The 24917-nt window shown below is 42.7% G+C and overlaps 2 protein-coding genes across 3 annotated transcripts in view; both read left to right on the top strand.

Moving 5' to 3' along the window:
* The window catches only part of CUBN (cubilin), a 305950-nt gene extending 297071 nt beyond the window's left edge, over positions 1-8879 (top strand). For both annotated transcript variants that reach the window (XM_063781434.1, XM_024346234.3), the window contains 3 exons: positions 1458-1623; positions 3840-4075; positions 7780-8879. In XM_063781434.1, coding sequence (XP_063637504.1) covers positions 1458-1623; positions 3840-4075; positions 7780-7887 — 510 coding nt within the window. In that variant the 3' untranslated portion in view covers positions 7888-8879. The remainder of the gene's footprint in view (positions 1-1457; positions 1624-3839; positions 4076-7779) is intronic.
* A 6315-nt stretch (positions 8880-15194) lies between these two features.
* The window catches only part of RSU1 (Ras suppressor protein 1), a 227357-nt gene continuing 217634 nt past the window's right edge, over positions 15195-24917 (top strand). The window contains exons 1-2 of the mRNA XM_001151460.8: positions 15195-15528; positions 15772-15883. Coding sequence (XP_001151460.4) covers positions 15775-15883 — 109 coding nt within the window. The 5' untranslated portion in view covers positions 15195-15528; positions 15772-15774. The remainder of the gene's footprint in view (positions 15529-15771; positions 15884-24917) is intronic.

Here is a 24917-nt window from a genome sequence, read left to right as displayed (position 1 = left end):
TCCGTTCTTGTGAACTGCGGTGGGAACGGAAATGTCTGACTGAGAATTCTGACTGTGTTACTACCAAGCGAGGGCCGAGCTCTAGACCATGCTTGGAATCTGTTTTCATGCCTTCACCTCCCCTTTCAAGATCCTCTGATGTCCCAGAGATGCCCACTGCTCTAGGTGGCCCCATTCTTCCTAGGAGAGGAAAGTGAATAAGACAAGTTGTCAGCAGTGTCGGTGGAAATTAGTATCTCGCTGCTCCTCTCAGAGCAACGGCATTTTGAAAGAGGACCCTGAGGGAAAAACGCCCAAACTCAAGAGCGTGGTGCTGGCTATGGCAGCCCTCCCATCTACTAGCGGATGACTGGCTACTCTGTCATGGCAAGGTTACTTTGTTTAAACACTCAGCAGAATAGTCCCCAAAGCACTAGAAAGGCATTATTCTCTCCCATGGGCTACTACATAGACCTAAAAGCAATCTCACCTGATCAACACAGCCCAGCAAGATGTCTTAACTCTGTGACTTAAGATACCAGCAATTAACCAAAGTTTAAACCATGAAATTATAAAGGGAACAGAGGAACTTCCAATACTTTGAATACATAGATCAGTAAAATCAGCATTTCCGCATGTCAGGCTGGTTCCAACATACATTGCCCGCGTAACGTTTCCGTAAGAAGCGTCGAGAGCCCTCCTGGAAGCAGGGATGGTTGTGAATGCAGGGCAGGAGCCAGGCTGAGGGACAGAAAGGGGTTCAGTTCACAGTGTGGTTCTCTCTCCCCATAAAACAGAGGCTCATCTCCTGTTTTTATATGTGTCTACTCAAAAATGAGTTGAAACAAAAAAACAACAAGGCCTCGGAATGTGTTTGTAAAACATATTTAACAACAGACATTGTATAGATTTATAATTCTGTCCTTTGCCCATGCAGAAATTCCTTTTGTTCTGAACTTTATTATACTTTGCATTGTATTTTTTCATAGCCTCTTTACAGCCAAGTAATTTTCAATGGGAAACACGGGCACACACACATATACACACACAAACACACACACAATAGGAAAGGTGTAATAGTTGACTGGAAACAGAGCAGGCAACATTGCCCCCGCCCATCTCCACCTTTTAAAAATTCACTTCACCTACATTCTCCAAAATGTTTCCCCAAAAACAAAGGCTGCAGGATCACAGCACAAACTATGGTATAAAAAAGCTGCCTGGTGTTTTAATTGCTGTAGGTTAACAGATATTTCCGAATCCAAATGCAAATGTTTTTTGATCTACACATGGAACATTTTTCCCCTTTGCAAGTGAAGGTGACTTCTGCATGTATTTTCAGAAAACCCTTCATTCTTAACTGTATAAAAAGACAAAGCTTTTCCGACCAATGTCATCATTCAAATTGTCTCCCATTTTAATGTATATACCTTAGAGAAGAAAGTGTAAGTTTAATAATGAATGACTCCTTCCTAAAGGTGAGAAATGGAAGTAACAGCAATTCACCATTACTGGGCAAGTACTGTGGAACTCTGCTGCCAAACCCTGTCTTCTCTCAAAATAATGAACTATACCTACGATTTAAGAGTGATAGTGTAACTTCTGATCGTGGATATGAAATCATCTGGACTTCATCACCCTCTCGTAAGACATTTGCACTTTGTACGGGAAAGCACTGTGAGAAAAACATGAGGTGTCTAATAGTAAAAGGCAAAGTAACCTTATATTTTTAGCTACCTGTGTACCTGATTAGTTTATGTTAAGAATAGAGATTTTAACAATGAAAGTACAGATTACTTTTTTTTTTTTTTGAAATGGAATCTCGCTGTGTCATCCAGCCTGGAGTGTAGTGGAGTGATCTTAGCTCACTGCAACCTCCACCTCCCAGGTTCAAGTGATTCTCCTACCTCAGCCTCCCAAGTAGCTGAGATTACAGGCATGCGCCACCATGCCCAGCCGATTTTTGTATTTTTAGTAGACACAGGGTTTCCCCATATTGGCCAGGCTGGTCTCAAACTCCTGAATTCAGGTGATCCAACCTCCTAAAGTGCTGGGATTACAGGCATGAGCCACCGCGCCCGGCCAGATTACTTTAAATTCTACATTTATTCATTATTTCTGTTTACAAAAGAATATATATTCATATATGAAGCATATATAAGGTAAGGTAGGAAGATTCAAAAATTCCTTGTAAATTAAATTTTTTTAGACTTTTTGACTTTTGGCTTGACCATCAAGGAAGTTCTTTGAGAATTTAAAGAAAAATTTTTACCAAAAATCCAACTTATGAACACATTCCGGCATATATATGAGTGGTTGTGCTTCTCGCAGGCCCTGACGTTTCTTGGCGGTCCTGGAAAGAAATTGCTTTTTTTAGGGTAGTAAGTATCTTCTCACATTTTTGGCTGGCTGTTTATCAAACAACTAAAGAAAATTTAAGTCATGTCAATACATTTAATTCAAGAGAGGAGGAATACCTTTATAAAATATCCCAAAATACCAAAATACCTTCAAAATAAGAAAGATAAACAGAACTCACTTTAAATATCTTAAGAAAAGGGTTCTATAAAGACAATCGTGGGTAACGGAATCTTGGCACCCAAAGGAAGCTTAAAGGTGACCTCCAATGCTCAAATTTTATCAACGAGCAAATAAAACACCAAGATTAAGCTAGGTGCTGTGGCTCACACCTATAATCCCTGGGAGACCAAGGTGGGTGGATCACCTGAGGTCAGGAGTTCCAGACCAGTGTGGCCCACATGGTGAAACCCCATCTCCACTAAAAATGCAAAAATTAACTGGGTGTAGTGGCACATGCCTGTAATCCCAGCTACTCGGGAGGCTGAGACTGGAGAATCACTTGAACTTGGGAGATGCAGGCTGTAGTGAGCCGAGATCACACCACTGCACTCCAGCCTGGGTGACGGAGCAAGACTCCGTCTCAAAAAAAAAAAAAAAAAACCCACCATGAACCCGGGAGGTGGAGCTTGCAGTGAGCCAAGATCGTGCCACTGCACTCCAGCCTGGGCGACAGAGCAAGACTCCGTCTCAAAACAAAACCAACCAAACAAAAAAACCCACCAAGATTAATGAGTTGCCCAAAATGCTCCACTAGACTGAGGTGGAGGTGAGATTAGACCTCAGTGGTCAGAGGCCCAGCCACGTGCTCTGTAACTATGCCAGCCAGCTTCTTCCTGTCCCAGAGATGACCTGGATCTCCACAGATATATAGTCTCAATCATGACAGCCTTCATATACAGATTATCAAATTGAACAAATTAACACCAAAACTTGAAGTATTTGACCTTAAGTATGTCAGTTATTAGCCTGGTAAAGTCACTTTTATAATGAAGTCATTCCTGCCATCACCTACAATAATGCACTCCCTCTTGGTTTAGTGCTGAATTTTACTTCTAATTTTACTTCACTCACATCACTGGCGTCAACTCTGGGCACGCAAAGATCTCTACACCATCGAAAGCACACAGACAACAACTTGATTTTCTCCCACAGTTACTTTATCAAGTTTTTTTTTGTTTTTTTTTTTTGTTTTTTTTTCCATTCTGCTCTCAACTCCCAATTTTCAAAGTACAGTCCTGGAGGAAGTTATCCCTGGGTTGTGATATGCAGGCAAAGGCACGTGTGTGGAGGATGGAAGAGGTGGAGGTGGCAGTGGGAAGAGAGGGGAAGCGAGGAGAAAGGGTGTAGCCCAAAGAAGAGGAAAAGGAAAAGGGATTTCTGCCTCCATTATTCTTGCAGAGTCTCAGCACCTTAAGAAAATAAAGTCTTATTGCCTAACAAGCCAGACTGGACGGTTTATATGTTGTTGAAGCAAACTTCTTGTCCTGTTTTCCTTGCAGGATGTGGTGGAACTCTTTATGGAGACAGAGGCTCATTCACCAGCCCTGGCTATCCAGGCACATACCCAAACAACACGTACTGCGAGTGGGTCCTTGTTGCTCCTGCTGGAAGGCTTGTCACCATCAACTTCTACTTCATCAGCATTGACGATCCAGGAGACTGTGTCCAGAACTATCTCACACTCTACGATGGGCCCAACGCCAGCTCTCCATCCTCTGGACCATACTGTGGAGGCGTGAGTAAAACAAACATTTTATATTCCCATTTGTTATTTTTAGACAATAATGAGTCACTTGGTGTAGACTTTTTTTTTTTTTTTAAGATGGAATCTCGCTCTTGTCACCCAGGCTGGAGTGCAGTGCTGCGCGCAATCTCAGCTCACTGCAACCTCCGCCTCCCGGGTTCAAGCAATTCTCCTGCCTCAGCCTCCTGAGTAGCTGGGATTACAGGCGCCCGCCACCACACTCAGCTAATTTTTGTACTTTTAGTAGAAACAGGGTTTTGCCATGTTGACCAGGCTGGTCTCGAACTCCTGACCTCAGGTGATCCACCCGCTTCGGCCTCCGAAAGTGTTGGGATTACACGCGTGAGCCACTGGGCCCGGCCTAGTGTAGACTTTCAAAGGCAGACACTGCAGAGGAGGAAGCACAGCCTTTAACAAATTGAGCAGTTTTCCCACTTGCCTTTCTATTCTGGGAGCATGAGTGCCATCTGGTGGGCATTGCATTAAATTACTATTAAGAGTTACCAAAATCAGCTCTGCGTCAGAATCACCTGTGGAGTTACTTACATTAGACTTCCAGTTCCCACCGAAACCCACTGAATCGGGATTTCCCAGGGAGGAGTCACAGCACGCTGTTTTTTTAAAAAAGCTCCCTCTGTGACGTCAGTGCACTGCCTAGGGTTGAATACCCATGTTTATTTCTGCATAAATAGAACTGTAGAAAATTTGGACACGTGGCTCTATTTTATCTACTTCTTGCTGAAAATTGCAGAAATTATTTGAAGAAATGGTGACCGATAGTTTGTTTTTGTAAAGCTCTGATATCTTCCCTAAGCAACTCAGAATCTGACGTTGATTCAATATTGCAGGCATCTGTGCTTACGATCCTCTTATTTGATGTGCAAGTAGATACTTAAAGAGAGTAAGGGCTCACACCTGTAATCCCAACACTTTGGGAGGCCCAGGCAGGTGGATCACTTGAGCTCAGAAGTTTGAGACTAGACTGGCCAACATGGGGAAACCCCGTCTCTACTAAAAATACAAAAATTAGCTGGTATAGTGGCACACGCCTGTAATCCCAAGTACTCCGGAGGCTGAGGGAAAAGAATTGCTTGAGCCGGGGAGGCAGAGGTTGCAGTGAGCCGAGATGGCGCCACTCCACTCCAGCCTGGGCGACAGAGCCAGACTCCATCTCAAAATAACAAGATAGTAAGTAAGGGAAAATTGGCTGTTGGCAAGCGGGTATCTGTTTCTGATTTTTCTGCCCTTTAATCACTTAGACTTTGTAATCAAACTAGACAGAGAACTGTATCAGCTGGAAATCTAGATGGTTTTTAAAATATAACTATTTATAAAATTGATAAATGCTGTTTTCAGAAGTATCAGAAAATAGTCTAATTTTTCTAAAACCCTGGGCATTCTCATATATTCTTAACATCTTTCTTTGAATATATTTGCATATATTTTTACAGGCATATTTTTTACTGTTTGATGGTGTGTTTTTCCTACTTACCAATATATCATTAGTAACTTATATCAATAAAAACACTGGTGCATCATATTTAAGTTTTGGAGAGTGTTCCGTTGCACGAGTGTGGCCTAATTTATTTAATGAAGCCCCTCTAAGTGGACATTTAGGTCTCTTGAACTTTTTGCAACTGCAGACAACACTTAAACTTTTTGGTAGTGATATCTTTATACATATAGTTACATTACTTGGTGAGAAATGGTAATCACAGGACCAGCAGACACCGTATCACGGGGATGCACAGAAGGCCCACAGAGATAGAGACCCCAGTAAATGTGCCACACATCAGATTTAGAAGCTAATCAGCTCTTAGACATTGAATTGAAATTTACAAACATTTCAAAAGGGAGGAAAAGAGGCAATTTTAACAATACCATGACTTTATATTGGTAGGGGTTTTTTTGTGGGCATGGTTTTCGGTGGCTTGCAAACATACAACCCCGTTTGATCCCCACAGTGACACTCCCATAAGGTGGAAAGAACAAGTATATCCTGGACTTGTATAAACCGAGTTCAGGTTTATACTGAACAAGTATAAACCGAGTCACTGAGAGAAGTGACGGCCATTTAATCCAATGCCACGTTAAGTTGAAGTATATAGCGAGATACATCAATTTTTTTAACTGTTGGTGTTTACGGTATTTTCCCAGTTTTACATTTTTTTATAAATGTGGATATAATTTCATGTGTAATTGTTTTTTTCTTAAAGGTACCACTGATTTCTTTAACACTTTATCAATGTTAAACATAAATGAAAAAATGTAAAACATAAGCATAAAACATGAAGTACAGAGGTAGCTCTTGTTTTGCTAATATTTACATACTTACAACTTTTTGGAAGTTGTAATATTTTGCTAATATTTACATACATACAACTTTTACATGTTACATACATACATATTTACATGCATATTTACATACATATGAAAGTTGTATACTTTTGTATGTATACTCCTTAAGTATACAATTCAACTTTTTATGTATGTAAATATGCATGTAAATATGTTTGTTAAACTTGTAATATTTATATACATACAGTATTTAAATACATACATGTACATACAGAGGTAGCTCCTTATTTTGCTAATATAAACACAAACCCTGATTTGGAGATATTTTATATTATGGTAAATACCATTGTTCACAGGGAAATCCTATATCCCTTGCAGCTACAGAAAATGAAGATCTAGCAAATGAAAGAATAACGGGACAAACAAGGAGAATCAAAGGAGATTCTAAAACTTCTGTTGACAGTCTGTTGACATACTAGTTTGTCAATATAAAAGAAGTTATTGAAATTTGGAAGCAGATTAAAATGGAAGTAAAAAGTAGATGTGCATAGGAATAAAAATATTGTATATTCCTTGATGTATTTCTTACAGAAAAAAAAATCTATACTTACTTGAGTAAGTGAGTATCTTGGAAATAAGCCTGTGTTTTGATGACTTGGGGTAGGGCTGAGGCAGGAGAAGCCAGTCATGTAAGCATCATGAGAGCAGGGCTTTTTGCCTGTTTTGCTCATTTTTTAATGTCTTCTTAATACCTGCAGCGTGGCAGTGCCTTGATCAATATTTGCCAAATGAATGAATAGAAAGTGAGAAACAGGGACCCATGTATCCCCCCAACACACACAGAAACACACACTGTTCCACAGAAGTATATGAAAATAAATCTCAAGAGCAAACTATAAACACTGAGGATGAAAATACTATATTTTACTTAATAGGATCATTTTAATTATATATGTTTGTTTCAGAAAAATTAAATTTGCACTAAGAACTTGAATAAGAAGTTCAAGTTTTTTGATAACAGTTTTATTGAGATACAATTTCAATACCATCCAATTCATCTCCTTAAAGTATACAATTCAGTGGTTTTTAGTAGGTTCACAGAGCTGTGTGGCCATTATCAGCACAGCCAATTTTGGGACACTTTCATTACCCCCCCAAAGAAACCCAGTACCCATTAGCAGTCCTTCCCCATTTTCCCTCAACTCCCCACACCCAGAAATATTCCTTTGTAAAGCATTTGCATTCATTCTTTGCAAGGTTACTTCAAGAAATATATGCAGGTTCACCATAAATTCTATAAAGTTTCTTTATGTGGTACTTTGTTACTAGGCTAACATTCCTAGAAAAACGTTCAAATATGTGAAATATATAATTGGATACTTTTTTTTCAATTTTAGGACACCAGCATAGCTCCCTTCGTGGCTTCCTCAAATCAGCTCTTCATAAAATTTCATGCTGATTATGCACGGCGTCCATCCGCATTCCGATTAACTTGGGACAGCTAAGTGGGTAACAACTCGTGTTCACTCAGCACTTTCCCTCTGCAGCACGCTGGACAGGACTCTGCCATCTTTATACATGACCCCTGCTGATGCCACAGAGAATAAGCTGAAATTGTATGGTTTTTCACCAAACCATGGATAGAATCAATATTTGTAGGCCAGGCGTGGTGGCTCACGCCCCTGTATTCTCAGCACTTTGGGAGGCCGAGGCAGGTTGATCACCTGAGGTCAGGAGTTTGAGACTAGCCTGGCCAACATGGTGAAACCCCATCTCTCTAACAATATAATAATTAGCCAGGCGTGGTGGTGAGTGCCTGTAATTCCAGCCACTCGAGAGGCTGAGGCAGGAGAATTGCTTGAACCCAGGAGGCAGAGGTTGCAGTGAGCTAAGATCACACCACTACACTCCAGCCTGGGCGAGACGGCAAGACTCCATCTCAAAAAAAACCAGAATCAATATTTGTACATTTTCTCGAACATAGAATATAACTTCTTTAGTCGAGTGTGCATTTCATTCTAATATTTTGAGCTGAAATTTAAAAAAACTTTGAAAGAATTGGAAATGATTATGGCATATGTGACATACATTTTTAAAAGTTAATAATAATAGCCAGGGGCAGTGGCTCATACCCATAATCCCAGCACGCTGGGAGGCCATGATGGGAGGATTGCTTGAACCTAGGAGTTTGAGACCAGCCTGGGCAACAAAGTGAGACCTTATTTTTACAAAAAATCAAAAAATTAGCCAGGCATGGTGGCATGCACCCGTGGTTCCAGCTACACAGGAGGTTGAAGCAGGAGGATCACTTGAGCCCAGTAGGTTAAGGTTGCAGTGAAACCCTGTGAATTAACCACTGTACTCCAGCCTGGGTGACAGACTGAGACCCTATCTCAAAAATGACAACAAGAACAACAAAAGTTAATGATAATATAGAAGCATAAATTTCCTGTGAATGTTCAATTACACATAATAAACATTATTGAATTGTACACAATTATGCTGCATTAATTTTTTGACTTATTAAAACTCTGTCTTTCACTATGGGACATATATAAATTTTCAAGTTTAATTTTTACATTTTGGCAAAGAATTCAATATATATATGAATCTTCCAGAGCTTCATTTCTGGAGCCAAGCTGCCTGAGTTTGAATTTTAACTGTACTAGTTAAGTGCTTACACAATCTCTCTGTGCTCAGTTTCTTCATTTGTATAAGGGGATTATTTTACCTGTCTCACAGGGTTGCAATAATTAAGTATATATGTGTAAAGACTCAGAACAATACCTGGTGCATATTAAGTAATTGGTAAATGCTACCTTCTATGTCAATTAGTAGTAGTATGACTCTCCTCCTTACCATACAGATGTACCTGCTTTTCCCATACTCCTCCAAAGCCAGGGCCAAGTCTCACCTGTGTTTACCTTTTGCCATGCCCCTAGGTCAATCTGAGCTTCTCCAAAGACCTTGCCTTAACTACAGAGAAGTTTGCTGTAACCTCTGAATTCTCTATTTCCCTCCCATTTGACTCAAAATTCTGTTTCTCCTGGCCACGCCGAACCTTTTCTTCATTTATCCCCAGGACCCTGTACTCTCCTGGTTATTTAATTTCTCTGAGTATTCTCCACTCTCCTGTAGAATGGTGGCCCTCTTCACACAGCTCCACTAGGCAGTGCCCCAGTAGGAACTCAGTGTGGGGCCTCCGACCCACATTTCCCTGCTACACTGCCGTAGTAGAGGTCCTCTGTGAGGATTCTGCCCCTGCAGAAAGCTGCTTCCTGAAAACCCAGGCTTTTCCATACCACCTCCAAAATCTAGGGAGAAGCCGCCAAGAATCTACCACTCTTGTACTCTGTGTGCCTGCAGGTTTAACACCCCGTGGAGGCTGCCAAGGCTTATGGCTTTCATTCTCCAAAGTGGCAGCCCAAGCTGTACCTGGGCCCCTTTGAGCCATAGCTGGAGCTGGAGTGACCAGGGCGTGGGGAGCCCTGTCTTGAGCCTGTGCAGGGAAGCAGGGCCCTGGGCCTGGTCCATGAAATCATTCTTTCCTCCCAGGCCTCTGGGCCTGTGATGGGAGGGGTTTCAGCAAAGGTTTCTGAAATGCCTTTGGGGACTTTTCTCCATTATCTTGGATATTAGCAGTTGACTTTTAGTTATGCAAATATCTCTAGCAAGTGGATGCCTCACAGCCTGCTTGAATTCCTCTCCTGAAAAAGCTTTTTCTTTCTCTGCCATATGGCCAGGCTGTAAATTTTCCAAATTTTTACACTCTGCTTTCCTTTTTAATATAAGTTCCAATTCGAAGTCATTTCTTTGCTCCCACATCTGAGCACATGCTATTAGAAGCAGCCAGCCCAAATCTTGAACACTTTGCTGCTTAGAAATTTTTTCCACCAGATACCCCAGGTTGCCACTCTTTAGTTCAAACTTCCACAGATCCCTAGGGCATGGACAGAATGCAGCCAAGTTCTTTGCTAAGGCATAATATGTGTCACCTTTGCTCCAGTTCCCACTAAGTTCCTCATTACCATCGAAGACCTTGGCAGCCTGGACTTCATTATCCATATCACTATCAGAATTTTAGTTGCAACTTTTAAACAGTCTCTAAGAAGTTCCAAATTTTCCCTCATCTTTCTGTCTTCTGAGCCTTCCAAACTCTTCCAACCTCTACCCATTACCTTGTTCCAAAGTCAGTTCCACATTTTCAGGTATCTTTATAACAAAACCCCACTCCTGGTACCAATTTTCTGTAATAGATCATTCTTGCATTGCTATAAAGAAATACCCGAGACTGGGTAACTTATAAAGAAAAGAGGTTTAATCTGCTCACAGCTCTGCAGGCTTTATAGGAAACATGGTGCTGACATCTGCTTGGCTTCTGGGGCAGCCTCAGGAAGCTTATAGTCATGGAGGAAGGCGAAGGGGAAACAGGCATGTCACATGGTGAAAGCAGGAGCAAGACAGCGAGAGTATGGTACAGGTGCCACACACTTTTAAGTGACCAGCTCTCATGTGAACTCAGAGCAAGAGCTCACTTATCACCAAGGGTATGGCCCAAGCCATTCATGAGGGATCTACCCTCACGATCTAAACACCTCCCACCAGGCCGATCTCTAACACTGGCTTTTATAACTCAACATGAGATTTGAGCAGGGACAAATATCCAAACTCTATTATGTATTTATGCTCAGGAGTACAAAGTTTCCATAAGCACCACCATTGCCTATTCCTTAACACATTATGTTAAGTTATAAATAAACAATATGGTTTGCCATTTAACAAGAAGTAGAAAGTTCAGTAGCACATCCTTATCTCCAATGCTGCCAGACATGTAACTAAGTGAGGTGGTTATTAGCTTCCTTTTCATAAGAAAATTCAATGCTTTTATAAAGTTTTTCAGTGCCTCTAGAAAAGCGGAAGCCTTTACAAAGGAGATTTGCTTTATGTTAATTATGCAAAATCAAGAGTTATTAACAAGAGACCATGTGAATGAAAGAAGCTGAGGAATGTAACTTCATCTTACTCTAATACTGAAATGGCAGATAATTATTTCTGGACAGAGTATGGAGCCACAGAAATAAAATACTCTCACCTTAAAAATTCAGCTACTCAGGAGGCTGAGGCTGGAGAATCACTTGAACCTAGGAGGCGGAGGTTTCAGTGAGCCAACATCGCGCCACTTCACTCCAGTGTGGGTTACAGAGTGAGACTCCATCTCAAAAAAACAAACAACAACAATAAAAATTCCTGCTCCCTTTTTGTATTATGGATAGATATATCAACTTTATGGGTGACAATTATATTGGAAAGGATGGTGAATGCGATAAGTAACACCATCAAATCCAAAAGGTCTTGATAAGCTACAACAATGGGCCAAATGTAACAGACGAAATGTGACAGATATAAGATCTTCCTCTTTTATCAAAAAATGAATTGCGAGAGTACAGAATACAGGGAAAGTTTAACAATAACATGAAATGACATAATACTTTTCTGAAAGAAAGATTGACATGATGTCACTGTCAAAAAAATGATGCTTATATCATGGACTGCATCATTAGAGTAACGGTATCATTTCCACTCAGAAGGGCATGCTTTTCTAGGAGGCATATTGGAATATCTGGGAGGTGTGTACCTGAAATTGAGGAAAACATAGTCAATATTATGATGTAATTTTAAAATTAAAAATACAGAAAAAAAGAGACAAAATGAAGCTTTACAAAATCTTCCAGGCTGGGCATCTAGGAAATAAGCAGTGATTTTTTAGTGGGTTAGGGATGGTCAGGCTTGGGAGAATGACATTTTCGTGTATTGCAAAGGGAAGTAGTTATTGAGTAATTCAGTTTTTGAGTAATTCAGCTGGAAGAAGGAGAAAAGAGTCGACTCTACTCTCATTAGTAAGACCCACCATATATCCTCTGGTTCTGCTTTACATTTAATTCACTTGTTTCCAAATGTTTATTGAGCATCAGCTATGTGATATGTACTCAGCGCACTGAAGATAAAGCAGAGAACAAGACAGCCATACAAGACTAGCAGCTGATGTCTCCCAACTTCACAAAGCACACTTCCCAGCTCCATCTTGCTTGACTTCCTGAGCCAGTCCTGAGGCAAAAACCTTAATATTCTTATCTGGTGAAACATACATTGAGCCAACTTCCCAGATCTAGTGGCCAAGGGTTAAGTTTCCTGATTCCAAATTGTGTCACCATGAAGTTTCACTGCTGGCAATCAGGACCCTGGACAGGCTAACCATCATCCTAGCAAATTAATCAAACCTGAGAAGGGGGTGTGGGAACCCTGATTTATAGCTGGTCAGTCAGAAGTGTAGGTGACAGTCAACCTAAAGTCTTGTGGAAATGAACCCTTAACTTGTGGGATTTGACTGTAAGTTGAGGTAGACAGTGTCAGAATTAAGTTAAACTGTAAGACACCGAGCTGGTGTCTGCTGGAGAACTGTTTCATGTGTGGGGGATTCTCTGGTGTCAGAAGTGTTGAGCCAGTGGAGAGTAGCAAAAACAGTTTGGTTTTTCCTATCTCAAACAGGAGTGAAAACAAATTCCTATGAAATAGGAGTGAATGGAGGCATGCAGCTCAAAATAACTTCAAGAGAGACATGCAGGAGGGCTGGGACTCTCTGTTCCAGGTGTAACCTGGATGTGGGGCTGGCTGGTGCAGTGTGAGGGGCTAAAACCAAAGTCAGGGAGTTGCCCTAACTGGCACTCACAATCCACCATTTCCCTCCACCTGCAAAGGTAGCCGGGTGATGACCTGCAGGCATAACACTGGGTTCTTGCCTCTAAAGAAATTCGACTATCAGTCTAGGGATCTAGGAGGAAAACAATACAAACAAACAAGAGACCACTCCAGCTATCTAGAAAAACCAGTTCAGATCTTCACACTTGAACTCAAAAGGACAACCAAGAATCAATCACCAGAGAGGGGAAGAATCCTTCTTTTCTATGGAAAAGACTAGATAAATACACGTAAGAATGGACCCTTGAAGAAATATAATTGAGTGAACAAAAGAGAGGTTTAAAAACCATTATCCTCGGTGATACTTGAGAAGAGAGTACATTCATGAAACAAATGCAGGGTGTTATTATAGGCCGGCAGCCCAATAGGACTGGTGTCCTTAGAAGAAGAGACACCAAGGGTGTGACTGCATAGAGAAAATGCCCTGGAGGGACACCAAGAGAAGACAGTCATCCACGAGGCAGGGGAGAGGCCACAGGATAAATCAAATCTGCTGGCACCTTGATCTAGAACTTCCAGGATTGTGAGAAATTTCTGTTGTTTAAGCCATCCAGGCTGTGGTATATTGTTACGACAGCCCTAGCCGACTAACACAGGTACTGTATGTCTTCAGCCTACATAGGCAAGATTCACTATTAGAAATTGATAGATAAGAAAAATTCTGATTGCTTCAAAACAGGACTTTTGCTTTAAAAGAGTTAATGATTCAAGAAATAAATGGATTAGGAGATTACCAACTAATACTTATTGATGAAATTATGAAGTTAGAAAATCATCAGTGGATGCTAAAACTTGTGGGTAAAAATTAGAAGAGGAATGGGGTGTAATCAAGTAGCACCTCCCCCCAGCATTATTTTTAATCATAAAGAAAAAAATAGTAACTTTATGGTGAAGAAACCTGGCAGACACTACCTTACCTAAGTGAACATCACCTATACTGGGAGAAACCGATGCCATCTGTACCTTGATATCATGCACTGGAAAAGACACATCGCTTTAGTGGTGTTTCTCCAAAAATTCATAACCTGAAAGGGAACATCAAACTTACTTTAAAGGATATTCCACACAATACCTGGTCTGTATTCTTAAATAATGTCTAGTTCAATAAACATAAAAGCCAAGGACGGTTCCAGATCAAAGAAGACTAATGGAGGAATAACTCTTTCATCTGGAATGTTTTTTAAGCAAGAAATACCTGCTTTAGAATTTAAGAGTGCAGATCCTTTTTTTATCCAATTGGTTCGGAGATATAATTACATTATTTTACCACATCTCCTTAAGGCTTTGATCCCTGCTACAATCTACAATATATAAATGCATATGTGTGGCATCCGTCTTATCATCAATTTAGGTGACCAATAGAAGAAAAGTGCCTGGTGCCAATTTTTATTCCATAGTATAAAATAGTCTCTTAGGACAGGGTTTTTGGTGAGAGAAGCACAGGATGTTGCTGGTGACTGAGACTGGGTCAGGAAATAGGGAGGCAGAGGGCAACAGTTTCTCTGGGATTTAAAATTTGGTTGCTTTTGGAAGAGAAAGCAGGAGATTCCTGGAAGCCAGAACGTCATGTTTCACAAATGTAAAAGTCCTAGTTGGGAAAGACACATCCCTTTAGTGGTGTTTTCAAATGACTTTTAAAATGGTAGGGTTTTACTTGTAGGTTCTAGCTACAAGTAAAAAGGCTAAAAGCCAGCCTTAGAAACCTGTCAAAAAAGATTTCCAGCGGGGCGCTGGGGAAACGCAGACCGCGCCGGAATCCCTGCCTGGAGAAGCTCTTAATAGGGCGGGAAGCTGCGTGCCCCACAAGGTCCCTCAGAGGCACATTGTGGAGACGGGCTCAGGGTAGCAACTTCTGGCGAGTGGAGTGGCTATTACACAAGCGAAACATTCGGAAGCAATTTACTTCCAGCTTTCGCAACACCCACCCTGAGCCACCACCCTCCCTTACACAGTCACGCCACAAACTTCCCCACTTCCGCCCACAGCCCTCTGGGCTTCGACCCATCAACTGAGCTTGCGCCAAGTCTACTGCGCACGCGCCAACTTCGGCCCAATCAGCGTCCCAAACCGTGGGGTGGACGCCACGGGGATAAACTATCCTCAGCGTGGGGCGGGGTCTCGAAGACGAATAACGAACGTGATTAGCCAGCCTCTTCCACAGACTTTTAAGGGCGGAGCCTGGCCCTGGAGCCACGTCTGGAGAGCTGTTCTCCTAATATGGGTAGGGTCGGGCGTGGAGCTGGCAGCGGCGCTGTGTGCGCTTGCGCGGGGCGCCGAGACAGGGCGTGTTCGCTGTTTAGTGCCGGTGTTGCAGGGAGTGAGGGCAGCCGGAGTGCGTTCTGGCGAAGCTTGTGGTTGCACGCCCATCCTCTTAGGGGCTACCTTCCGTGGTGAGTGTGTGCGGTGTTGCACTTGGGGTTGCTTCTCGCTGCGTGGCCGCAGCGGGGCTGAACCCTTCCCACTCCCCTGCCCTACCCCATCCCCTCCCCGCACCCGGACCAGCCCCTGGGACGCCCTCGGACGCCCACCCGCTCCAACCCTGGGGAAGCCTCAGAGTGGCAGCGAAGGCCTCTTTCCTTTCTGCCCCTGCGCTTGCTGTCATCGCCCACGTGCTTTGTTGTTGTTTGGTGCAGACCATGTCCAAGTCTCTGAAGAAGTTGGTGGAGGAGAGCCGGGAGAAGAACCAGCCCGAAGTGGACATGAGTGACCGGGGCATCTCCAACATGCTGGATGTCAACGGCCTCTGTGAGTTCTCGGGCAGGACCCTCCCGTGGATGAGCTGGAAGGCTTTCTAAGTTTGCCAATTCACTGCTGGTCCTGCTGTGAGCGATTGTACTGGTTTAGACCCCAGCCCCTGCTTGTAAACATCACTTGTCAGGGGCTTCGCGCAGAGGGTTTGCAGTAGGATTTGTTCTGTTCCACCTGGAAAACGATCCTGAGAGTCCACGATGAGAATCACACAGACAGCTGTGCCTCATCGGTTGTCTCTGCGGTATGGCATTGAGGTGGATTTTCCAGTTTGCTTAATAGTCACTTTAATTATAAATTGAAAATTAATTTTGAGTCCTTCCTGTCTCCTAATACAGTCTTTGTCCGTGAACAAATGACACAGAAAAGTTCCATGATTAATAAGCATTCTTGTGCCTGGAGCGTTTTAAGCATTTCTTGAATCTTTACATTCTTCTGAGTATTTATTCTCCGAACTTGGTTCAGGCTTTTGTCACCTCCTCATGCTGTGGTGAAATCCTCCTAACTTGCCCTCTTGCCTTCAGTTTCACTGCCCAGTTTAATCAGTGGGTCACTTTCAGTGTCATTTTCCTGTAACCCCTGTCTATGGTGTTACCTTCTCCCTTAAAATCAGGGATTGCAAATTCACATGCCTCCAAGTGAGGGCGGTCAGGGCGGTTATGAACTAGGTGATAGGTGTCCCACTTGAAGGGGCCAGCTGCTGCACCTGCTACTCAGACACATGTCACCATAGGAATGTCGGCCCAATGTGCCAGATTATTTTCTTAAAGGAACCAAGATTCTATATTTTTATGTGAAATTTGCTAATTTTTAGATGTTGGCTACTAATTCTAATATTTGAAAAACCTGTGATAAGCGAGCTAAAGCAGTTCTTCAGGCTGACGTGGCTTTGGTTTAAACCGTCTCCGCACTTCTCCAGGTTGTCCATTATCGACGGTAATGCTCCAGGTTTCTTGGCGTGATGTACAAGGCCTTTCTGAATCTGAACACAACCTTACCCTTCCATGCAGCTGGCATTCCAGCCCTTCTGAACCTATTGCCCTTCCCGGACCAGAGCCTACTCGTTCAGATCTTGGTGCCTTTACGAATTCTGTTTTCCCTCTTTCTCAGTCTTTTGCTCCTGAAATCCTTTTACTTCTAAGAGTCAGCTTAGACATCACCACCTGTGTAAAACCTTATCCGTCTGCACCAGGCTAACATATCCCTTCCCTCCTCTGTGAAGGTGGTCGTGTGTATTGCTTTGTGACTCCTCTCACATAGGATTATACTGATTTTTTTCTTTTTTAATCTAGAAGTCTCTCTTCTCTGCTGGGACATTGGGAAGACAAAAGTTGTGCAATATTCATGCTTGCATTTTTTTAATAATAGTGCCTGGAGCACAGTAGATGCTCAAAAATAGTTGAGGAATGAAGAAAATGAAAGAATGATGGATTAGGCCTGTGAGTTTGGGATATCAGGTCCAGGATGTGACAAGAGAGAAGAAGGGAGATGTTCAGGAGACCCTGAAAGGCGATGGATAGCCATTTAGGCATGGAGAGAACGGCAGAGTCAGGTTTACTGTGAATTCATGGTTTTCACGGTTCGAAAACCTGCCTGGGACAGAGGTTGGAGTTGATGCTATTGATATGCCTTGGCAGAAGGAAAAGGGAAGAAAAGTAGATTTGCGTTTCGTAGACTTTATGAAAATACGTGCCATTAAACTTAGGTTGTGTACTAGTTAGCCTCTCAGGCTTGGTGTGTGTTGGTCTCTTGCATTCCGTAAGGGTCCTTGCTGTCAGCAACTGAGCAGATGCCTCTGGAATTGGATATCTGAGTTTGCCCCTTGCTGCCCCTGCCTGGCTCTGCCATGACCATGGTCATTATTGGGGGCACTGTTGATACAGAGCAGAAAGAGAAGGGGATAGGGAAGATGATGCATAGCGGGACCCTTGGCCCCATGGCCTTCCTCCCTCCAGCACTCATTCTCACCGGGTAGTAGAGAGGCTGCTTTCAGCAGAGGAGCTTTGTACCCTTCGGCTTTTGAGGAGGAGACTTTATGTAATATTTATAAATGGGGAGAATGGCTTAGCTATTTCGGTTCAGCTCCGTTATCTCTTTGAAGCCTTGGCTTTTATTAAGGAAGAAAAGATAGCCACTTGCTTCCTGAAATATATTTCCGGTATAACATTGGGTGGTGAAAAGCGAGATCATTCTTAAATTTTCCTAAAGAAGTAGCTAACAAAGGATAATAGTACTTTTTGGGAAGTTGGGTGGAAGTGAATTTGGAGATTTGCAGATTCCACCTCCTCTGGCTTCTGTAGCATTGAGCCAAGGCTGCTGTCTGCAAACTCCCTGACCTCAGGACTCCTCAGAGCCTAGGGGGTTCCAGGATGCTCTTCGAAGCCTCCACCAGGGCTCACTTCTCAGCAGTGCACACACACTGACACAGTGCTTAATATATACAAGTATTAAAATACTTCACATGGCTACATTAATTGTAAGTGTAAGAATTTTTTTTTCTTTTTTTTTTCCTGAAAACAGGGTCTCGCTCTGTCACCCAGGCTGGAATGCAGTGGTGCAGTCACAGCTCACTGGAGCCTCAACCTCCCAGGCTCAAGCAATCCTCCCACCTTAGCCTCCCGAGTAGCTGGGACTATAGGTACACGCCACCATGCCTGGCTAATGGTTTTATTTTTTATTTCTTTGTAGAGATGGCGTCTTGCTATGCTGCCCAGGCTGGCCTCAAACTCCTGGGCTCAAGGAGTGCCCCCATCTTGGCCTCCTAAAGTGCTGGCATTACACATGTGAGCTACCACACCCAACCTCCATGTTTCTTTACAGATAAACTTTTAGCTGTAACCAGGAAGTTTTATATATTAGTATCCAGCTTAAACACAGCTTAAACTTGTATGTACAGAGAATAGCTGTTTCTTGCATCTCAAGTTTTCCCTTTATTATTCTTACTTTGTTTAATTTCTCAAGAGGTTAGAATTAAGCTTTGAAAATAAAAGTAAGGTTTTGTACTACTAAGCATATGAGATGCCCGTCTTTCTTCCTGGGAGAGTTGTATCTTCTAACGCAGCCCTTCCTTAGAGACAGCAAATTACCTTTAAAAGATGTTTTGAAGAGTTTAGGTACCAAGAACTTTCTGATGGGGAAAACTTCTTAGGTTGGAGACAGATATCAGACAGGTTCTACAGTTTTCTAGTAGTCCAGCCAGATTCTAGAAATGCTCACTTCCTACCATGAGAGGCAGAGGAGTACAGCACATAGGAGGGGAACTTGGATTTGGATAGACGTGGATTCAAATTCTGCTACTTAGTACTGTGTAACCTTAGAGAAGCTACTTAACCTCTCTGATCTTCAAGTTCCTTAACAAATGGTAACCTAAGTAACCACTTCCTAAGACTGGTTTAATGGTTTGCGTTAAATGCAATAATGCACATTAAATGTTAGTTATTAACTAGTTAGTGTTAGATCCAATAACGTACATTAAATGTTAACTATTAATATGAATATCCAGCTATAGGCCCATATGCCTCAGACATACCCAGTTCCAACACAGTCAATAGTCTGAACCAAGAATTTTGCTTTGTTAACTCGACTGGGTAAGGCATTTGTATCAGGTGTTGGAATTTTTTGTGTGGCTTATTAGAGCCTGTAGTGTTTGGTACTTTTGCCTAAGGTTCTAATTGATTTAGATAGCTATTTATTTAAAATTTGTCCTAATTTATTTCTTTTCCATCATTTTGTTTTAACATGGCATGTAATTTGCACACACATTCTCCTTAAAGCTTCCAAGAACACCAGTGTGGGCAATAGAGTGAGACCCCATATCTACAAAAACTTAAAAAATGAGCTGAGGGTGATGTGCAAGTCCCAGCTTTCAGGGAGGCTGCGGTGGGAGGATTGCTTGAACCCAGGAGTTTGAGTTTGTAGTGAGCTATGATCGTGTTACTAGGTGATAGAACAAGACCTTGTCTCTTAAAAAAAAAAAAAGCTTCCCAGCATAATCGTAATGCTGCTGATTTTATTCTTTTTATTAAAGAGATTTCACTGCAGAAACTCTTTCCCAAGCAGCAGCTGTCTTCATCTGGTTGATAAAGTTGATTTTGAAGGGCCCTGTAATCAGCTTCCATTTCCATAGAGACAGAATCCCAGCTGTAGCCGGAGGAGCTTTCTTTCATTTCCCTTATTTCATTGTTTCCTGATTTTTTAATCTCTTCAAGTGTATTGCCCTCTCTGGGTGGTCAAACCTTTATCATTTTTTTTCCAAGTTAGACTAAAATATTTTTCAGATAAATCTCGAAGACAACCTGCTTTCAAGGGAGTGGTCTTTCTAAAGGACCAGGCAAAATAATAAACAAATGTGATCATGGGTTATCTGGAAGAGCTATCTCAAAAGTCTTGTTAAACCTGGAACACATGCTATCCATGTTGACCTTCTTTGGGGGATAGATTAAAGAGCTGTGGAGGACCTGTAATTTTAGCTATAATCTATTAAAATCATTTTTTTGTTTTTTAATTTTTGTTTTTCGTTTTTGAGATGGAGTCTTGCTCTCTTGCCCAGGCTGGAGTGCAGTGGCGTGATCTCTGCTCACTGCAGCCTCCACCTCTTGGGTTCAAGCGATTCTCCTGCCTCAGCCTCCCGAGTAGCTGGGATTACAGGCATGCGCCACCACACCTGGCTAATTTTTATATTTTTAGTAGAGATGGGGTTTCACCATATTGGCCAGGCTGGTCTTGAACTCGTGACCTCAAGTGATCCACCCGCCTTGGCCTCCCAAAGTTCTGGGATTACAGGCGTGAGCCACTGTGCCCGGCCTTAAAATTATTTATGTTTTCACTCTTCTAGGTTGTGTGTATGTGCCCACCTTTCTGTTTTTAAACACGCCGCATCTTGGCCTGGGGAGCCCTTTTCGTTTTTGTCTCTCCAGCTAGCCCTTGCCCCCTTGTCAGTTAGAAGGGGGCAGCTTGTTGAAAGAAGGAAGGACTTAACTATTCACATGACTCCATTTCCTGTCACCTCCTCAAGGAGGCCCCTCGAGAATACTCAGTTCTGACCCACCATCCCATCCAGCCTAGCTGCAGTGTCTCTCTACTTGGCGTAGTACTTGGGAAAAATTTATTGAAGAAGGAATGTTACTGCTTTTAGTTAAGAGATTAAGGTTGGCTAAGGGAGAAAGCATAGCTCTGGAGAAAGAGCATGTACTCTGTCTCCTTCCTGCAGGCTTCTCTGCAGTTTCCACAGGGAAGCAGTTTCCAGCTATCAGGAACAAGATGGAACTGACAACTTCTATTTTTGATTGTATGATAGGGTTAAAACTGGAAATGTTGCATTGAAACAAAGAAGAGTTGTAGCCCCTTTGGCATGACTGAATCAGTAATGGCATTTGACTTTTTGTCAGTGCTCTGACATTCTGGCCCTAGTGGTCCCGGTGGCTTTTTTGTAAGCATCTTTTTTTGTTTGCTACTAGCTGTGTATCCTTGGGCAAGTTGCTTGACCTCTCTGTGCCTCAGGTGCCTCATCTATAAAATGGGAATAATAAGAGCACCTCATAGGGTCATTGTGAATGAATATCTATAAGGGCCTAGTGTACCACCCGGTACCTGATGGTCTTAGTACTTGCTATTATTAGAACAGTCATGCATTACTTAATGGTGGGGACACGTTATGAGAAATGCATAATAAGATTTTGTCATTGTGTGATCATTCCCAGAATGTCCCTACACACACCCAAATGGTGTAGCCTACTACACACCTGGGCTAGATGGTGTGCTTGTGACTCAGGCTTTTGCTTTTAGGCTACAAACCTGTACAGCATGTGATTGTATGGAATCCCATAGGGAATTGTAACATGGTGGTGAGTGTGTGTGTCTTTATAGAAAAGATACAGTAAAAATATAGTACATTATTGTTATCTCATGGGACCACTGTCATATTTGTGGTCCATTGTTTGTTTGTGTTTTTGAGACAAGGTCTCACTCTGTTGCCCAGGCTGGACTACAGTGGCATGATCTTGCCTCACTGTAGCCTCGGCTTCCTGGGCTCAAGTGATCCTCCCACCTCAGCCTCCCAAGTAGCATAGATTACAGGCACATGCCACCACTGCCGGCAAATTTTTGTAGTTTTTGTAGAGACGGGGTTTCGCCATTTCTCCCAGGCTGGTGTTGAACTCCTGGACTCAAGCGATCTGCCTGCCCCAGCCTCCCGGGTGGTCCATTGTTGAGTGAAACATTATTAAGTGGTGCATGACTATTGTAAAAACCGTTTTATCTGTGATGGTGTAACAAGTGCAAAACAGTATCTTTATTTCTTGGAAATGTTGGTGATGGTACTTCTCAGTGGTCTTTGCCCACCTGTCCCATGGTCTTGTCAAACCAGCACACCCACTGCCTTATTCCTCACCTGAGTCAGAATTCCCAGGAGAAGTTGGGCGGCTGGGCCCAGTGTGCTAGGGTCAAGAGGTACAGCCGTTGCCACACACTGGCGAGTTCAGAGCTGTGCATAGCCCGGGGGGCGGCTGCTGGGGGAACAGCAGCAGGATTTTCGTTGGGATGTGCTTGTGGCCAAGTTTCTGTTGAGAATGGCAGACATGCTTTGAAAACTGGTAATTTTTCCACTAATAATTAAAATACTCTGTGTCCTGCAGTAACTATTTATTGAATGTATTTTTTTATGATAGGCATTATGTAACCAGAGTTCGTTTGGGAGTTTACATTGAATTTTTTAATTTCTATTTTTTTATTTTTTTATTTTTTGAGACACAGTCTCACTCTGTTGCCCAGGCTGGAGTGCAGTGGCGCGATCTTGGCTCATTGCAACCTCCGCCTCCCAGGTTGAAGCAATTCTCCTGCCTTGGCCTCTGGAGTAGTTGGGATTACAGGTGCCAGCTACCATGCTCTGCTAATTTTTGTATTTTTGGTAGAGATGGGGTTTTGCCATGTTGGCCAGGCTGGTCTTGCACTCCTGACCTCAGGTGATTCACCGCCCCCCCCCGACCCCCGGCCTCCCAAATTGCTGGGATTACAGGTGTGAGCCACTGTGCCTGGTCTTATATTGAATTTTAAAATTATCTACTGATAAATTATTGTTTGTTATGTTAAGATGACTATAAGGTGTCTATTACATGTGAAGCAGTTATATTTTCACCATAAGAAACTATAACACTCACTGCTTTGCCATTATAACCAATGCTACAATTGGTATGGATAATAATTGAAAACCATACCCTGTATTATTTATTCATAAATTCACATGAACCTAGTTGAAAGAAAACACAATCTAGATACAGGAGATCCATTGTTAGAGAAAAGACTAGAGATGACTTTTTTTTAATTCAGCATAAAGACCTCTTCTTTGGATAGCAAGTTTGTGCAGGTGGGTTAATTTTTTTATTTTTTAAACCAAAGGATGATGTAAAAATGTGGCCAAGGAGCAGTTGGTCTAGATCAAGTGTGTGAGCAGCAGGGGTCAGTGTTGAGCCTCTGTGTTTTGCTCCTGGGCTCCCTGGGAGGCTGGACACAGCTCGTCTCATCTCCACACAGAGCTTTGCTGCCTCTACAGTTCTTCCACCTTCATTCGCCAGGTTCTATCTTTGGGTAGAGAGATGGAGTCTTAATGGCATTTTATCTGTGTAGCTCACAGTGAAAGAAATCTCACGTATGTTACAGTCAACCAGAGCATCTATGAGGTTGGCATGTTTCACAGCTGCGTTGCATGTGGCCTCTGAATGGAGAAGTGCTGATCAGAGCATGTTTCCAATCAAAGGAAATGGAATTTGCAGTGTCCCCATTGAGCAGATTCCATCAGCGTGTGATGCTTAATGCTGTAAAACAGTATTTCAGGTTTGAGGTGCTAGCAAAGCCCAAAAGGCCAATAATAGGATTAATAATACCTACTTTGTTAATGTCCTACGGCTGCAAAACAAAACACCGCAGGCTGGGTGATTTTGACAACAGAAATTTATTTCCCACGGTCCTGGAGGCTGGAAGTTCAAGATCATAGTGTCAGCAGAGCTGGCTGCTCCTGAGGCCTCTCTCCTGGGCTTGCAGGTGGCCGTCTTCTTGCTGTGCTCACATGATCTTCCCTCTGCATCCCTGGTGTCCCTCAGTCTGTTCAGTTTCCTCTTCTCATGAGGACAATAGTCAGATTGGGATAGGGTCCACCTTAAGGACCTCATTTTAACCTGATCGCCTCTTTAAAGGCCCCATCTCCAAATATAGTCACATGTTGAGGTATTTGGGATTGGGGCTTCAGCATATTAGTTTTGGGAAGACATAGTTCATTCCATAACATCTAGATTAGAGGTTCTCAAATGATACAGACCTGAGTGCCTACTCTGTGGTAAGTGCTTCTGACACTCATAACATCCCTCTTTGGTTCACCTGATTACCGTCAGCATTTTATAGATGAGAAAGTAGAGAGCTTTTGAGGTTCTATAAAGTCCCCATTGTCACTCAGGCAGTGGTGGAAACGGAGTTCACTTTGTTTTTTTTTTTTTTTTTTGAAATGGAGTTTCACTCTTGTTGCCCAGGCTAGAGTGCAGTGGCATGATCACGGTCACTGCAGCCTCCGCCTCCCAGGTTCGAGCGATTCTCCTGCCTTAGGCTTCCAAGTAGCTGGGATTACAGGCACCTGCCACAACGCCTGGCGAATTTTTTGTAATTTTAGTAGAGATGGGGATGGGGTTTTGCCATGTTGACCAGGCTGATCTTGAAATCCTGGCCTCAGGTGATCCACCTGCCTTCGCCACTCAAAGTGTTGGGATTACAGGTGTGAGCCACTGCGCCCGGTTGGAGTTCACTCTTGAGTGTGTCTGAAAGGTTTGCTGTGTGATACTGTGCTGTGTTGTATCCTAGCCCCGAAGGGCTCACCAGGGCCAGGCTTGGATGCCAAGGAGAGGTGACTCCTAGGGCCTGCCTTACCGTAAGGCATTCATTTTCAGAATTCTTTTTTTTTTTTTTTTTTTTGAGACAGAGTCTTGCTGTGTCACCCAGGCTGGAGTGCAGTGGCGTGATCTCGGCTCGCTGCAAGCTCCGCCTCCCAGGT

The sequence above is a fragment of the Pan troglodytes genome, chromosome 8 (assembly GCF_028858775.2).
Source record: "Pan troglodytes isolate AG18354 chromosome 8, NHGRI_mPanTro3-v2.0_pri, whole genome shotgun sequence".
NCBI classification, from domain to species: domain Eukaryota; kingdom Metazoa; phylum Chordata; class Mammalia; order Primates; family Hominidae; genus Pan; species Pan troglodytes.
Note: the sequence above shows the minus strand (reverse complement) of the source record. Positions and strands in the feature narration are given on the sequence as shown.